This window comes from Trichoderma virens (genome assembly GCF_000170995.1).
Source record: "Trichoderma virens Gv29-8 chromosome Unknown TRIVIscaffold_47, whole genome shotgun sequence".
Lineage (NCBI taxonomy): Eukaryota > Fungi > Ascomycota > Sordariomycetes > Hypocreales > Hypocreaceae > Trichoderma > Trichoderma virens.
Window position 1 is genome coordinate 12074 of NW_014013702.1, and position 18048 is coordinate 30121.

General features: G+C 38.1%; 3 protein-coding genes across 3 annotated transcripts; 1 reads left to right on the forward strand and 2 right to left on the reverse strand.

The window, feature by feature from the left end:
* Positions 1-1974: 1974 nt before the first annotated feature.
* On the reverse strand, positions 1975-3408 carry TRIVIDRAFT_91355 (uncharacterized protein; the record flags this gene model as incomplete). The annotated part of the gene is made up of 3 exons (XM_014100721.1): positions 1975-2424; positions 2527-3075; positions 3174-3408. 3 exons carry the CDS (start codon positions 3346-3348, stop codon positions 2300-2302), a joined length of 849 nt encoding a protein of 282 aa, XP_013956196.1.
* Positions 3409-6008: 2600 nt separating this feature from the next.
* Positions 6009-8164, reverse strand: TRIVIDRAFT_216161 (uncharacterized protein; the record flags this gene model as incomplete). Its single annotated transcript, XM_014100722.1, has 7 exons — positions 6009-6387; positions 6444-6548; positions 6622-6686; positions 6765-6996; positions 7063-7672; positions 7747-7934; positions 7995-8164. 7 exons carry the CDS (start codon positions 8112-8114, stop codon positions 6172-6174), a joined length of 1536 nt encoding a protein of 511 aa, XP_013956197.1.
* Positions 8165-8533: 369 nt separating this feature from the next.
* TRIVIDRAFT_78708 (putative non-ribosomal peptide synthetase GliP) lies at positions 8534-15185 on the forward strand (the record flags this gene model as incomplete). Its single annotated transcript, XM_014100723.1, has 4 exons — positions 8534-9134; positions 9214-12479; positions 12553-12642; positions 12729-15185. The coding sequence occupies 4 exons, from the start codon at positions 8534-8536 to the stop codon at positions 14868-14870; spliced, it is 6099 nt and encodes a 2032-aa protein (XP_013956198.1).
* Between the last annotated feature and the right edge of the window lie 2863 nt (positions 15186-18048).

The window sequence follows — 18048 nt, forward strand, 5'->3', positions numbered from 1 at the left end:
TATTTATATTTTACTTTAATTAAATAAAACTTAAAATAAATTTAAGGTTTTAAATAATATTTAATTAATATATTATTTATAGAATTTTAAATAAAAAAATTATAAAAAAAAGTTTATTATAAATTAAATAATAATATAAAAGAAATTATATATTAAAAAACATAATAAATATATTAATATAAAAAATATTTAAAGTTTTATAATAAATTTTAAAAATAAAATTAATAAAAAAATCATTATATTATAATTTAATATTTTATATTAAATATAATTAAATATATATTTTTAATATAAAAAATAAATTAATTATTAATTAATAACTATTTATAATAAAAGTAATATATTTTTATAATTATTTTTATATAAAAATAATAAATAATAATTATTATTTTTAATTATTTTAAAAATAGTAATTAAATATATAAGCTTTACTTTATAACATTTATTTAAAACAGTTAAATAATTAATTATAAATATAATATTTAACTTAAATTTATTTAATACTTTTTATTAAATTATATAACTATTTATATTATTTAAATATTTAATTTAGTTTATTTATAGAAATAAATTAAAATTTAAATTAATTTTTTAAAAATCTTAATTTATGTTAATTTATAAATATATAGTTTATTATATATATTTAAAATATTATTGTTAATTAATTTAATAATATACTATTTTTTTTTAAAAAAAAATTACAGCTAAGTTAAAGTTATATATTTAATAACCTTAAGGAAATAAACTACTTAAATTAACTAAAGCTTTAATAATATTATAAAACATTTACTATAGCTTTCTTTTATAAAAAAAAAATAAAACTACTTTAATTTTTTTTAAAAATAACTTAAACAGTAGTGTTTAGGTTATTTATTTTATTTAATAATTATATATAGCCTTAGGGAAATATTATTTTATTTTAGCTGATATATTTATATTAATATATTAATAGTAAAAAATATATACTACTATATTTATTAATAAGTAGAATTTTCAGGCTTTTATTAAACTAAACTTTCAGTCTATTATAATAACTATTAGTTAAGGAATTTTAAGCTAAATACAAAATTAATAAATAATACTAATAGCTTAATTATAATAGCTTTTAGTTTTACTAAACAAAAAAACTATAGCTATTTAAAAGCTTTCCTTTAATAAAGTTACTTTATAAATGTTAAATAAAAGTATATCAAATTTATTAATTTTATAAGTGCTGCTTATTAAGACAACAGAAAGATATTAACGAAGGAGGTTAAACAAGGCCTTAGGTGCAATAAACAACGCTGTCAGTCAATTCCCCTTATTACGGCAATCCTAGTAGTAATATATATCACTATCTTTAAGTTAGTCAAAGAGCCACTGCATCTCAGTGCAGCTGGCGAGCTCTTCATAATAATGCCATATTATGGTATTATAAATGTCATAACAGGTCAACCCTTTGACATTAAGGTCATCTTCAGATTGAATTTATAATAGAATTTAAATAGGTCGAATCCCAGAATTATAGAAAGAGATAATACTCGCTTTTTTTTTTTTAATAATTATATTCCGGTATCTGGAATGTACCGTAGACGGAAGTAATTAATATGTGTATTCACTTACATTATTGTTTTAAGTACGTCGAATTACCCAAGAGCACATAGAGTTCTGTCGACCTACAACAAGCCTGAATGGGCACCCAGTCATCTGCGAGCTTGTCTGACGGCGCTGTGAGGCAGGGAGATTGGTGTTACCTTGTGACTTGAAGCTTTTCCCTTTGCTGCAGCGGAATTGAACCCAGTTGGACCTGCTTCGTTGTATGGCGAAGTTGTAGCCAATTGTCTGCCCAACGGCGTCAATGGCAGCCCTGTCCTTTTCAAACGAGGCAAATTGGCGGCCAATAACAACTCCATAGCCGCCGGCGATAGTGTGTAAGTTAGTGTTGTAAATAGCTTCAATTTGACACCAATTTCAACCAAGTTGAAGGATTGAGGTACTAATGAGGGATTTACAATGTCTTATTTTCTATGTAAAACGCTAAGAATAAGCGACATCGGTCATAGCCCTCAAGTAACAACGAGCTACAAGTCGCACCGCCACAGGACCCAATTTTGTGGTAGCTTGTTAAGCTAGGAAGGTAGCCTGATAAGCCGTCCCTATATATGTGCGAGCCTTGGAAGAGCACTCAGTCGTAAAAGATGGAGTGGCCATGGCTCCAAATCAGTTAAATGCTGTCTACTCTGATATCTGTGTACCAAACTTCAATCTTGCAGCAGAAAATGCTTCCACACTCAACGATTCATTTGCATGTCTGCTGTCACTAAGCCCTGCGACCCCAAACAGAATTGAATCTCAAAAGGCTGCCGACCGTATCGACCTCTACTTTGAGGTCTCGTAGCACGGCTTCAAAATCCTCGGCCTTGATATCTGAGTCGGCAGGTAGATCTTTGTCAAATTAGCAATCAAGGACACCACGGATGAGACCAACACGGGTCCTGCCAACGGAAAGAGAGAGAAAGAGACGGGGGGAGGGGAGAATCAGCTTACCCTTTGAAGCCTGCGTGAAGTGCTCCACTACCGTGAGTAAATTCTGCTTGGCCAAGTCACCCAAACGGCGGTCCGTATTGCCCGCCCCGACTGGAATCTCCATGATTTTCTCTGAGACGTCCTGGAGGCCCTCCGCCTCCATCCAGCCTCGAACCTGGAGGCCCACTCTCTGGTTCCAGCCCAATCCTGGGAGCATGCGTGCTACCAGCGTCTGGAATCTGTGCAGCGCAGGGTACTTGGGCTTCTGTTCTTCAGTGAGATGCTCGAGGGCTCCCTCCACGAGCTGCACCCAGCCGGTGCCGGGCTTTGCGAGCTCAATGAGAGCCTTGACGGCGTTCTGCCCGATTTCTGGGGTTGTGCCCGCCAGCACCAGCCTCTGGTGCACAAGGTCGAACGTGCCCTTCCAGGCCTCTGGCCATGGCTCGGACACCGACTGCACATGGTAGCTCGGTCCGTTGGCCGATGCTGGCGGGAACATGGCTGGGGAGATGTCGGTGCCGACTAGGACCGGCGCGTTGACCAGCTTGGCTGCCTCTTCGAGCCAGTAACCTAGAAAATCAACCGAGTCAGGCAAGATACTAACAGCAGGACTAGAGACCAAGGGCCGCTGCCTGAAGGATGGGGAGAAGGGGTTATCCATGACGTACCATCAAAGGTTGCGCTGTCGAGAATCTTCAGGCCTTTCTGCTCCCGGTTGATTGGGGCCAGAATCAAGCTGCCCATGTATGTTTCGAGGAGGTCATGTTGAAGGTGAAGACGCTTAACTTCACCGTCGTCGTAGGGCAGGAGGTAGTTAGAGTCTGGGAGTTGCTCGTCGGCCATGGTGGACTAAAGTAGCTCTGTTATTTTTAGGATTGTAATTTCCAATGTAGGTGTCCGTCATGTACGTATTGAATACAAGTTTCTATCGTTGGTGCAGCCTCTTTTATCCCCGGTCCGGCGCGATGTGAAACGGCAGCACTCCAGTGAAATGGACCGGAGGCCGAGCCATTTTGGTCCGCCGAGGTTTCTTGTCGCCATCTGACTAGAATATTTGTCTGCTGGACAAGTCAGATTGAGCGTCAGCTCGACGTGGTACTGGTATGTAAGAGTAAGCTGCTAACAGGGGGGTGGTTTTAACAGAGGCTTAGATATAAAAGTATTTGATATTTAATTAATGGGATATTTAGGAATGAAAGGTAAAAGGTAGCTGCTAAATAAAATAACTATACTATATTATTAAATATTAATTTTTTATTAAATAAATTTTTAAAATATATAAATTTTTAATTTATAATTTATTAAAAACTTAAAAAAAAATTATAAATTAGTATATTATTTTATATAATATTTAATATATATAATATTTTAAACTTTAATAAAATATATATATAAAAATATATTTTATTATTTATTAAAAATATATAACTATTAATGTTTTTTATAATATTAAATATTAATTTATATATATATATATATATATTAAATTTTAAATTTTAAATTAATTTATTTTAAATTTTAATTTCATTTATTTTAAATTTTAATTTCATTTATTTTAAATTTTAATTTCATTTATTTTAAATTTTAATTTCATTTATTTTAAATTTTAATTTCATTTATTTTAAATTAATAAAGTAAAAACTTTTTAAAAATTATTTTAAATATTTACTTTCTATAATAAAATATTATTAATAATAGTTAATTAAATAAATAATAATATATTAATATACTTAAGTTTAAAAAGTTAAATTAATTATAAAATAAAAAAAAATATAAAAAAAACTTAAATAAAACTTTTTTAATTATATAAGTTAACTTATATTTTTAATAATAGTATAATAATTATTATATTTATAATAACTAACTTAATTTTTTACTTTATTAATATTATAGTATAATAAAATATAATAATATATATATAATATTATTATTAAATAATTAAAATTCTTAAAAATTTATATATTTTAAAATATTTTAAAATTTTTTATATAATATTATTTAAATGTAATTATAATAATATAATATTTTATTAAAGTATTTTATAAATATTTTATTATATTAATTTTTTAATAATATTTTATATAATTATAATTTAAAATTATAAATTATTTAATATAAATTTTATAAATTAAATTAAAACTTTTTATTTTAAATTTATTAATTTTATAATAATTAATAATAATAATTAAAATATTAACTTTTGTATAAGTTTAATATAAAAAGTTTTAAAAAATATTTAATTTAATTAAGTTAATTATATTAATACTTTATATTAAATTTAAATTTATAAATAATTAAAAACTTAAATTATTAATATAATTATTATAATAATTTAAAAAAAAATATTAATTAAATTAATAAATTAAAAAACTTTATTAATATTAATAATTTTAATTTATATTATTTTTTATAATAATTTATAAAAAACTTTAATAAAAACTTTATTATAAATATAAAAAAACTTTATTATATTTATATATTAAAAATATTAATAAATATTAAAAATATTAATAAGTATTAAAAATATTAATAAATATTAATAATTTATATAAATTATTATTTTTTATAATAAATATAAAATTTTTAATTTATAAATTTATAAATTTATTTTATAACTTATTTTAAAATATAAAAAACATTAAAATATATTTTATATTTAATCTGAAATATAATAAATAATATTATAATTATTATATTAAATTATAAATAATAATATTTAAATTATTATAATTAACTTAATATTATTATTGATAATAAATATTTTAAAAAACATTATATTTTAATAAAGTATATAATTTTAAATAATAAATATTAAAATAATATTTAAATATATTTTAAATTTTATTATAAAAATTAAATTATTTTTTTATATATTATATAACTATATATTTATATTTTATTTTTATTTCTTTTTAATTATTATTTTATATTATTATTATTTTTTTAAAATACTTTTATAAATTTTATATTATTTACTTTAAACTTTATTATATATTATTATTATTTATTAATTTTTAAACTTTTTATTAATATAATATATAAATAATTATTCAATATTAATTTAATTTTAACTTTTACTTTATTTATTATAAATTATAATACTTATTATTTTTATATTTTAATTAAATTCTATATATTCTTTTTCACGTAATATAAATTCAAGATTAGTTTTAAGTTTATAATAATTTAATTTTTAATAAACTAAATTAAATTTTAATTAATAGTAAATATTACTATTACTTTAAACCTCTCAACGAGCCCAAGTCGCCGTACTGTAGTTATCTCAGCGCTATTAACGATTCCTAACGTAGTCTGCGTCCAGAGCTTCACTTATACAATCGGGGATCCCGTAGTTTTCGGTGTGCCCCTATGTGTCCCCACACCCCTGGTAGGACCTATGTCTGGTACTAACTGCAGAGCAACTAGCCCAGCACCAGTAGTTTGGTGACCTTTGGACATTTGATCCCAAGTCTCACAAGAATGTACCATGCATTCTCTCCTGTCAAATGTTGTCTACGAATGTTTTCAGCTGACTAGGTACATGACTTCCTACCAGGATTGTCGCTACTGCGTTCTAGCCCAACTACCCTGCTGAACCCCAAAAATGAGATCATTTCCAATGTTCATGAACACGTTCCCGTAGCCGTAGAACTCCCATAAACCAGATCATACACGGTCACAAGTCATCATAACTTCCGGCAAAAGCACCCAGCTTTGGTCTTGGAGCTGAAAGTCCTTGTCCTTGTCCACGGACTCCTTGATGGAGAGGCGATATCGGCTGAGCATTTCGGCGAGTAGTGCCCGTACCATTCTATCCGCAATATGCTGGCCCAAGCATTTTCGAGGGCCAAACCCGAATCTAAAGAAGTGATAGCGATACTGCCACGTCTGGGGTGAGCGAGGAAACTTTGTAGAGATGGTTGGGAAGTCGAGCTTACCTGACGAGGTTGCATGCCTTCAAAGCGGTGAGGATTGTACTCGGTCCCGTTGACCCAGAATGGATGGGCAACATTAATGGCGTGAGTGTCGACGATGACATCCGTCTTTTATATGGCATCAGCATAAAAATCCTGATTCAAACGCGACATGCTGGTACAGAAACAGCGGCGGACTTACGTTTCGCGGAATAACAACGTCCCCGACTACCTTGTCAGTTGGCGCGGATTCCGGATTTGAGAAGGCTAACATTGACGCACGACGTGATTAGCTAGGAATTACGCGATAGAGAACAATAAATGGAAGCTTCGAGGGTGAGTTACCAAGAATTGGCCGAAGTCGAGATGCCTCAAGGACGCTGTAGGCCAGGAGTGTGTCGGATCTGTTGATGTACTTCTCCCATTCCTCCGTGGGCAACTGCATATGTTCCCGAACTTCCGCCCGAACCTCGTCCTGGATAGCTGGGTGCTGGGCCAAAAGTACGTGGCTCCAGGTGACAGCGCTCGTTGTGACATCAAGATTGGCGTAAAGGCTCTCGTCCACAGTTTGCATGCACTTGAAGTATCCACTATCAGTAACATATCTCTTACAAGACCAGAGCGAGAGGGGTTGGTGACTAACTTCTTCCACGGTCAGATTCTTCCCTTCCCTCGCCTCCTTCAACAGTTGCTCAATGTGCCCATTCTTGCCTTTGGCGATAGATTCCTCGTATGCGTTCTCGATAAAATCTCTCCATCTGGTCTTGAACTCCTCGAGCAAGCGCGCGCCTCGAGTTCGGAAGTACTTTGCTAGGAGAGTCCTGTTCTGTCCTCCATGGATGCCTTCCCTCCATAGTTCCTCTCGTAGTGGAGCGAGCTTGGTAAGGGTTTCTTTTTGGGCTGCGGACAGCTTGCCAAACAAGATGCTCGCGACTAGGAAGAATGGAAACATCTTCAGCGCCTGGGTGGCCTGGATTTCAAACGTGGCGGAGGAACCCCCTGCTTGATTTTCTAGATTTTGAACGAACTCGCGAGCTGACGCTCTCATGAGACCGACGTACGACTTGGCCTGTGGGAGAGAGAATGGATGCTCCCAAGGAATTCGCATGTTGACCCAGCGGCTGCCGCTCACCAGACCGAGACAAGAGCCCAACACCTCGCCGATAAGCCAACCGCTGTTGTTATTAGGTGCCTTTCGATGCTTGTCCGAGTCGTGAAAGAAATCTCGTAGGTTGTCGGGGCTAGTAAGTACTCTGTGCGACATGCCAATTAACATCAAGTCCCATCCATGGCTGGTGGCCCTTTTTCCAAAGAGCGGCGCGCTCACATTTCTGGCTTGAAGCCTGCCCATATTTGGTATATGTATCCCTTTTCTTTCCGCCATCTTATTGAAGAAGCACGGCCCTCGAAAAACTTCTGCGTCCCCTGGCCATTGGGCCATTCAAAGTTGAGTACGGGGACTGGCCGGCCACCTTTTTGAAAGGTACATGGACGAGCCGATCGTTGCAGGATAAACTATCTGCTAAGTCAGTTGGCTGTTTCCTCATTGTCTGATTTCCTAAGAGGAGCACGCACGTTTCCAAACCGAGAGAGAAGTGATCCCGACGCATTATCGACGCATACAACGTAAAAGACCAGGGCTGATGGCAGCAACAGCAAGAGCAGCACCATCACGTTGGATCCGTCCCTCTCCATAACGAATATACAATGTAACTAATCAGTGAGCCTGAAGTTGATTAGGTCTGATCGTCACAACGTAGGAGCAGAACAGGAACCCAAGGGCCCCTATACGAAGTTACACGGGGATCCTCTTTGCCTTGAGACCCTCGTTGATGACGCCCCGGCAGCCGGGGATCCTTGAGCCGGGGATCCTTGAGCCGGGAATCCTTGAGCCGGCAACCGACCATCCTAGATCCGGATGCCGACGCTTTTCAGGTCCGAGACGAAACACTCGCGCGTGGCGTGGCGTGGCGTGGCGATCGGGATGGCTCGTACCATTCAAAGCCTCATATCTATCCAGGTTTTGATGATTCAATAACTAGATCACGCCACTCTTGCGACATATTGCGGACATTCTCTACCTAATAACAAAACACACATTTATTTTAACGAGAATGCATTTTCAACTGAAAACGTTGAGCGATATCCTCCGCAACTCTGCAGATTTGTACGGCGATAATGTTGCCGTTGACCATGATGAAGGGGTCATTACCTACTCAGAGCTCCAAAGTCTCTCATTTGGATTCGCGCGTCAGCTTCAGGAAATTGGCGTGACTCGAGGAGATCGCGTACCCTTACTCACAACTCATGGCACTCGAAATATTGTCGCCCTGTTGGGCATCCTGATTGCAGGTGCATGCTATGTGCCCATGGATAGGGGCACATGGTCCGAGGAGAGGATCCAGTCTGTCCTAAACATCGTGAAGGGCAGTGTGTTAGTCAACACTACGCCGGACAGGTTTGAGCATGGAGGCTATCGCACCGTTCATTTGCGGAGCCTCAATGGTCTCAAACATGCTGACGAAGGTTTCGAACAACCAACTCTTGACTCATCCAGTCTCGCATGCATCATTTTCACCAGCGGTTCTACAGGAAGACCGAAGGGTGTGATGATACCCCATGGAGCGATTGCCAACTACGCCATGACTTCCCCCTTTAACATGGACGTACGCCATGAGGACCGGGTCTTGCACATTTTATCAGTTGCTTTTGATGGTGAGTTCCTGGCACACGCGTCTTAATCTCTGCTTTTTATCACTGGTTAATCAACTTTCTAACATTGTCTCGTTTATAGCCTCAACTGGAATGCTCTTTTCCATCCTTTACGGAGCTGGCACTATCGTCCCCGCTTCCAAGATTGATTTAATAACTAAGGCACAGTCGTGCTCAATAATAGCCTGCACACCATCGATTCTGGCAACATTACCACCGCCGACCTTGAAAGAGTGTCAGTACCCTGATGTTCACACAATACTACTCGGTGGTGAGACAATACCACAGGAGCTTATAGATGCTTGGTGCTTCAGCGGGAGGAGGATATTAAATGCATACGGCCCTACGGAGACCACATGCGCCTCCCTGATGCACGTCATTGAGTCCTCGGGCGACAAGCGACAAGAGAGCAATGCCATCATTGGAAAGGCCATGCCCAACGCCCCCGTATATCTCCTTGATTCAGAAATGAGAGAGCTCCGAGAGAGCGGCCAGGAGGGCGAGATTGTAATCAGTGGACCAGGAGTTACACACGGCTACTTTGAAGATGAGGAAAAGACGAACAAGGCGTTCATAAATAGAAACGGGCGGAGGATGTACAGAACCGGCGACTACGGCATGTGGACGAAAGACAGCCGCGGGGATCTTGTCATCGAGTTCCGTGGGCGGAAAGACAGGGTTGTGAAAAACCGCGGCTTCCTCGTGAACCTCGACGCGGATATCGAGACGCCTATGTCATCTATGGGATTTGGGATACAGAGCATCCATGTTGCGCAGTTTCGAAAGAAGGTTATTGCCCTGGTCTGCCCCGAAACTGTTGATACAGACAGCCTACGTCGGCTGATGCTCAAGACGCTCTCCTCCTTCATGGTACCTGACCGAATCATGGCCGTCCAGACCCTTCCGATGACGGCAAACGGCAAGGTAGACCCTCGAGGCGTGCTCCAGATGTTAGAAGACGGAGACGATATGAAGTTGGAAGAGACAACCACTGAATCAGATGCGCCGGGAAGCGAGGTCTGGTTCGCGGTGAAGGACTGCGCCAGGCGGACGCTGGGTCTAGGAAACGTCGCCTTGGAGCCCTCTTCGAACATATTCTCTCACGGTGCCTCGTCCCTGGACGTTCTCATGTTTGTGTCACTGTGCCAGAAGAGGGGCTACAGCGTTACTGTCCAGGAGGTGTACAGCGCGCATAGTCTCGATGACATATGTAGGAGCATAAGCGCCGCTGCCGCCACTTCTCAGCCAAACGATCGCGCATCAGGAGCCGATGAGGATGAAGAGTTGGAGAACGGCATTATCGATGGTCCTGTTCCTGTGTGCGCTCCCATGACGCCTCTGCAACTCGAGCTGGCGGGGCCAACCTTGGCGGTGAATGGCAAGAATACGAACAGGATTTGCATCCGCTATGACATCCAGCATGCAGACACCATAGAGGAGGCTTGGCACAAGGTCTGGAGATCTGAACCCATCTTTAGGACCAAGTTCCTCCTAGAAGGAGAGTCGGGTGGCACACAGCACATCGAAGTGGCGCCGTTGACTCTTCCCACGCGGGTCACCTTCACAGACTATTCGGCGTATAAGCAGGCCTCAGACAGTGCTTCGCTCTGCGTCGGACTTGGGACACGACTCGATGTTCTTCGATTTGTGCCTGAGGGAGAGAACGCGCACCGCGCAGAAGCAACAATCGTGTGGACAGCGCACCATTCTCTTATCGACGGATATGCAATGGCCGCCATCCTCGCCAAGGTGGAGGCTGCCGCCGCCGAGGCGTCTGTAAACCACGAAGCGGAATCTTTCATGGTTGTGGCTCGGAGATTGGTTGAGATGCAGGAGAAGCGTGACTCGGTGGCCAAGGAGTTCTGGTCCACGTATCTGCGCGACGCCCCTTTCATCGAAAATCTGGGTCTCCCGCGACCTCGAGTTGACTGTGCCGATGTGGCCGGCGAGATTCGTTTCTCGAGCGCAGTATCCTTTGATGACCTCCGCAAGTTTGCTTCCGAGAACCAGGTGACCTTTGCAACCGTCCTCTACACTGCCTGGGCCATGACGATTTCCAAATATACCAATCAAGACACAGTGACCGTCGGTGCCGTCGTCTCTGGCAGGGAATCGCCATTGGTTTCCCAAGCGTCCATCGGCCCTACGATAAACACTCTTCCCCTGGTGGTTAAAGTCCAGTCTGATATCACAATCAGGGAGGTGCTGCGCGAAACGCTCCGTGGTCTCGCCGAAATCACCGGGTACGCATGGAGCACGCCACAGCAAATAGATCATCGACCCGCGAGCGTGGTGGCCTTGCAATATGACTATCCGAAATACCCCCTGACTGTCCCAAGGCTCGGCGTCGAGTCGTTCGAAAACACGGCGTTCCCCCTGAACCTCTTGGTAGAGGAGGGCGGGCTGTTCCGTCTGGTATATGACCCGGCGGTCTATGGCAAGGCTTACGCCCGAGACATTGAGATGTACTTCCAACGAGTTCTGGAGGTCATGGTGAAGTCTCGGGGTCGGGCATCGAGCATCCCTCCCACGATATCAGAGGCAGAGGAGACTCTCATAATGCGCGAGTGGAACCCTCCCACCTCGCCTTCGGTCATTTCTCAAACCCTGCAGGGGACTTTCGCCAAGTCTTTGAGGAAGCATGCTGATTTACGTGCCGTCGAATGCGTGGGCGAGTCGCTCACATACCGCGAGTTGGACTCGTTGGCCAGCAAGGTTGCTCTCAAGATTCGTTCCTTGTTCCCCCCGGCGAAGCCCATTGCTATTCACGCAGACGGCTCACTGAACTGGATCGTGGGTATTCTGGGAATCCTTAAGTCCGGGAGCCCGTACTGTCCTCTGGACCCCCAATACCCACTCGCGAGAAGAGCCGCGGTATGCACCGCTGCAGGAGCCGTCGGATTGTTGCTCCCCAGCGACAAATACGTGTCGGAAAACCCGCTCCCCGACCTCCAGACGCTCATTGTGTCGGAGACAATCCAGGACGCAGCCCCTGCCGAGAGCGTGTGCTTTGAGGCCGACCCAGCCACTGACGCTCTCATCGTCTTCACATCCGGCACCACGGGCGCCCCCAAGGGTGTGCCCATCAGCCATCGCGGCCTGCTGTCGCTGCAGTCCAACCCGGAGGCTACCATGTTCAGCCGCCCCGGCAAACGCATCGCCCAGATGATGTCTCCTGCCTTCGACTACTGTTCCAACGAGATCTTCTCTGCGCTGCTTCACGGCGCCACGCTGGTGCTCCGAGACCCCACCGACCCTTACGCGCACTTGAAGTCTGTAGACACGGCAACGCTCACTCCTTCGCTGATGGCGGCTCTTGATCCCCACGATTACTCCGCTCTCCGGACGGTAAGGCCCTTTACAAATAAAGCCCCTTGGATGGTACAGTGAGTAGTGTGCTTATACTAACTGGCTTGATCAGATATATGCGACGGGAGAACCTGTTACACCTGGGCTAGTCCAACACTGGGCTCCGGGACGAGAATTCTACAATGCCTACGGTCCGGCAGAGGTATGTGTATATCCAGCTGACATGGGCACATGGCACAACGCAAAGTCGAGTGAGCTCCAAGGTCGAACTAATTTTCCATGTGCTAGGGTTCCATCTGTGTATCCTTTACGAAACTGGTTCCCGGACAGGACATCACCATTGGCCGCGCCATACGCACCGCCCGAATGTACATCCTCGACAAGAACAGTCGCCACCAGCCTGTCGGGGCCCTTGGAGAGCTGTACCTCGCCGGTGTACAGGTCACTCGGGGCTACCTCAACGCGGAGGAGCTGACCAAGCTTCGCTATCTCCCGGACCCGTGGTTTCCTGGTGAGATGATGTACCGGACTGGTGATTTCTGTCGCTGGACTCGAGACGGAAACGTCTTCTACGTCGGGCGACTCGATCGCCAGGTCAAGATCCGTGGCTTCCGCATCGAGCTTCCCAGCGTCGAACAGACCATTTATGCGGTGGACCCGCTGGTCGTCCTCGTCAACGTTCTTGCCATGGACGACACTCTTATTGCTGTGGTGAAGCCCGCATGCATCGACACAGTCAAGATGAAGAAGGAGCTGTTGGGCAAACTGCCTCCGTCCTGGGTTCCTCAGAGATTTGTGGCTACGGACAACTTTCCCTTGACGCAGAATAAGAAGATCGACATGGTTGCGCTCAAGGACATGCTCGACAGTGCCGAGACAAGTGAGGCCTCCGCCCCGGAAGAGGCCATGGAAGGCAGTGTGGCAGAAGGCGTCGGGCGAGAGTGGAAGAATCTGCTCAAGATCAGAGATGAGAGGCCCCTCGGCGCGTCGGACCGCTTTACGGAGCTCGGAGGACACTCGATCCTGCAAATGCTGCTGTCTGCCCGACTTTCAGCCCGGTTCCAGATTCGCCTGACCCTCCGAGACGTTCTACAGGCCGATACGCTCCAAGATCTCGTCGAGTTGGTCAAGACGCGACAGGCGTCTGGAACCGACCGAGTCGTGGCCAAGGCGCGAAAGCTGGCTGCCGATGCCCTGTCCCCCGTGGAGGAGTACCAATGGTCCGAATATAAGGTGGCATCTTCTGCTTCCACTTCCGCGAGCATGTTCAATATTAACCTGGTGCTGAACCTCCAAGGGGACTTCTCCCGAGAGGCTCTCGTATCTGCGCTCAACAAGGTCCTAGCAGAGCACGAGATTTACAGGTCCAACTATGTTGAGTCCTGCGGCCGCGCTCGCAGGACCCTGCGAAGCACCCCGCCGCGGGTTCGGGAGCAAGCCGTACTCGATCTGGAGCAGGAGATCAACTACAACTTCAAGGTTTGCGAAGACGAGTTGATTCGCATTCATCTCTGGGGCGACAAGTTTGTCCTCGTCGTCAGCCACATGATTGCGGACCTCAACAGCTTGGAGAATTTCTTCAACGACGTATCGGTAGCGTACAACACGGCGAAAGCACCGTCGATGAGCATGGTCCAGGACTACATTTCCTTGCCGAGGTGGGAGCAGCCGCCCAGCCCCGAAGATAGCCAGTTCTGGGTCGATTACATGAAGGGAGCCCAGCATCAAGTTCCCCTGGGTAAGCCCTCTACCGCCTCTCGATACGTAGGGCAATCCGAGACTGTCCAGGTTCCCCCAGCCTTGGCTAAGAGTCTCGGGCGCATGGCACAAAGCCAGTCTGTTACCCGGCACCATCTTGCTCTCGCCGCGGTTGCCCTGGCCCTCCGCCGCATCACGCAGAAAGATGACCTGGTGCTCGGAGCGCCCTGCTCGTGCCGAGTCTCCGTGCCTGAGCAGCAATCCATGGGCTTGCTTCTAGACCGCCTTCCCGTGCGCATTGGAAAGATCCGGGGCAAGACAACTACTGCTGCGCTCCTGAGCCAGGTACGCAAGGCCAGCCAAGCAGCCCTTGCGCACGTGGTCCCGTTCCCTGAGCTGCTCCGTATATTGGGCATCGGTCGAGACACCGAGCGCCACCCCGTCTTCGAGGTCATGGTTACCTTCCATTTGGGCAATGGGCCTAGCGAGAGCATCAAGATCCCCAACTGCACTGCATCGGGCGAGACGATGTATGCCTCTGGCTCCAAGTTCCTCATCATGTTCGAATGGACGGAGCACTCGGAGGAGGACTGGTCACTCCGCATCGAGTACAACACAACCCGGATTTCTCCCCCGGTGCTCGCCCAGGTCAAGGAAAACTTGTGGGCCGCTCTCGATGGTCTTGCCGTGGGGGCTGACGTTGAAGAGCTGCCTCTCTCGGACCATGCGTAGAGCCGCAGTGCTCTGGAAGGATCCCTTTTGAATCCATCACACTACCAGCTCTCCTCCCTAACTATTCGCAGCCTCCCCAACCCTCTGCCTGCTCCCTGAACACGGTAAATGGGGCCTACGGATTGATTCTTCTGCGCGAAGAAGTCTGTTCATCTAAATGGGGAGTTGACTAGTCAACGAGGCCGAGTGGGCCCCCACCACTCTCTGAGCGGCGGGTACATAAGCTATTTTCTATTATGATATTATAGCTATCTAATAGTTTAGATAGATTTTTTATGTTATATTTTATCCAATAGATTGTTTATATTACAAGCCAACTGAAAGAACTTTAATGTCTGTGAGCCTTGGAGCAACTGCGTATTTACATGTTTCTGTAGTATTTAAGACGGTTCGAGGCTTGGTTTCTCGGCAAGTGCTGCGCGAAGTGCAGGACAAGCAAGCTACAAGCACTCCAAAAGCCACATAAAACTACCTGCAGCAAGACTTTTACAGCTTCGCATGGCCCACCATGTTCCCATACGCTGAAGCAGCTAGAAGATTAGAGACAGGGCCTCTTGCTTGTGCATTTCTACCCCCATTGGCATTTGAGTAAGTCGAGGGGGTATTGAAGGCTCCCAGTGCCTGTGCAACCCGCCTATCGCAGAGCAGCCGGGCTGCTACAAAGATATGATGAGGACAGTTATGAGTGGTTTCTAGACTTTAAACAGATGGTGAAACGATGTATAATTGCAACAGGGTATTTAGATTAGAGCAAGGCAGAATACGAACGCCTTGAATATGTAGTGGTTAGGCTGGTGAAATTATCTATATTTATTTACTAAGACCTTAAGTATATAAATATAAACACTTAATAAGTAAAGTGAATGTAAATAAATAAATATAAACATAATATAAATATAAATAGATTTAAGTAAATAAATAGTATATAAACTTAGTTAATATTACTTAGTTTATAGTTTTAACTATATTATTATTAATTTCTTTTAGTAACTTATTATATCCCTTTAATAACTTTACTTTTAGCTATAATTTAACTATTTAAATAACAGCTATAATATTTATATTTAACTAATATTATTTAAATAAATATATATTATTAATTAAAGAAAAGTTTTTTTTATATTTAGTAACTATAGTAAAAACTAATAAAATATTAATTAAGTTAAATTATAAAAAAATAATTATTTACCTTAAGTAATAACTTAAATTAACTATAATTAAAAGTAAATTAAAAAGAAAATTTAATATAATAATATTATAATATTATTTTTTTATTTACTTTATATTATTATTTTATTATTTTAATAAAAATATATAATATATATATTTAAATTTATTAAATTTAATTTTATTAAATACTTTAATATATTATAATTTTTATTTTATTATATTTTTTATATTTATTATTTTTTAAATTTTAATAAATTAATTATTTAAGTTTTTATTTACTTTTTATTTTTTTTAATTAATAGTTATTAACTTAATATTTTAGTTTTTTAAATTTTAACTTTTAATATTATTATTTTAAGATTTTAATAATTTAATTACTTTTTAACTTTTTATAATAATTATTAAATTTTTAAAAACTTAACTTTTATTAATTAAATAATTAACTAAAACTATTATAATTAATTAAATATTTTAAATTTAATTAAATTGTTTTTAATTATTATTTTTAATATTTTAAATATTATATTAATTTTTAAAAATATTTAAAATAATTAATTAATTTTTTAATAATTTATTAATATTAAAAAACTATAAATTAAATTTAAGTTAATTAATTTATTATATTTTTATTAATAAAATTAAACTTTTTAACTTTATATAATAAACTTTAATTATAATAATAATTTTTTATATTAATTAAAAGTTTAAAATAATTATTATTTTATATTTATTAATTATAAAGTTTTAATAATATTAATATTAATTAAATTTTAATAATTAACTTATATAAATAATTAAAAAAATTAATATATAATTTTAACTTAAGTTTAATTAAATAATTAATTTTTAACTTAGTTATTTTCTTTTAATATTATATAATTATAATAAACTAAGTTTTATAAATTAATATAAGTTAATTATTTTTAAAAAATAAACTTTAAAATTTTAAGTTTATATTAGTAAAATAGTTAAATTAATTATAAATATTATTTTATTAATATATTATATAGTTTTCTTTTAAATATAAAAAATAAACTATTTAAAAAAATTAAAATTAAAATAAATATTATTAAATTATTAATTATTAATTATTAATTAATAACTGAATAAATTTATTTTTTTTTTTTAAATAATTTAAATTATTTTTTTTAAATATATTTTTATTATAAGCTTTTATTATAATAATTATTATTTTTACTATAGTTATAAATAGTTTTTTATTACTTTTAGTTATTTTAGTTATTTATAATTTTTAATTAATAATTAAATTGTTTTTTATTATAAAGATTTTTTATTTTTATATTATATTATTATATTAAATTTTTTACTATATATAATTTATTTTTTAAAAATTATTAATATTTTTATTATTTAATAAATAATTAATTGTTTTACTTTACTTAAGTTATTAAATTATAATTTAAAGTTTTTATATTATATTTAAATTTTATTATTTAAGCTTTTTTATATATCTTAAATTTAATTTTAAATATTAATATATAACTATATTTTTTATATTTTTATTAATAATATATTTTAAATTTTTAAAGTTTAGTTTAATTAACTATTACTAATTAAATTAAACTATAAATTAATTTTAAATTTTAAATAAAAAGCTAAAGTATAACTTTTTATTAAACTAACTATTATAATATTAAACTTTTTATTTTACTATAAATTTAACTTTTATATTATATAATTAGTAAATACAATGATTAAATTTAATTTCATTATTATATTAATAATTTATTTTTTAAACTATTTAAATAAATAATATAAATCTAAAGTTATATTATTAATTAATTAAATTAAATTATTTTAATTTTTAAATATTTTAATATTAAATTATTTTAATAATTTAATAATTTTTTTTTAATTAATTAAGTAAATTAATTTTTATTTAATATTATTAATTTTATAAGTTTATTATAATTATACAAATTAAATTATAATATAATATTCTTTTTTATTAATTTTATTATTAAAACTTTATATATATTAAATATAT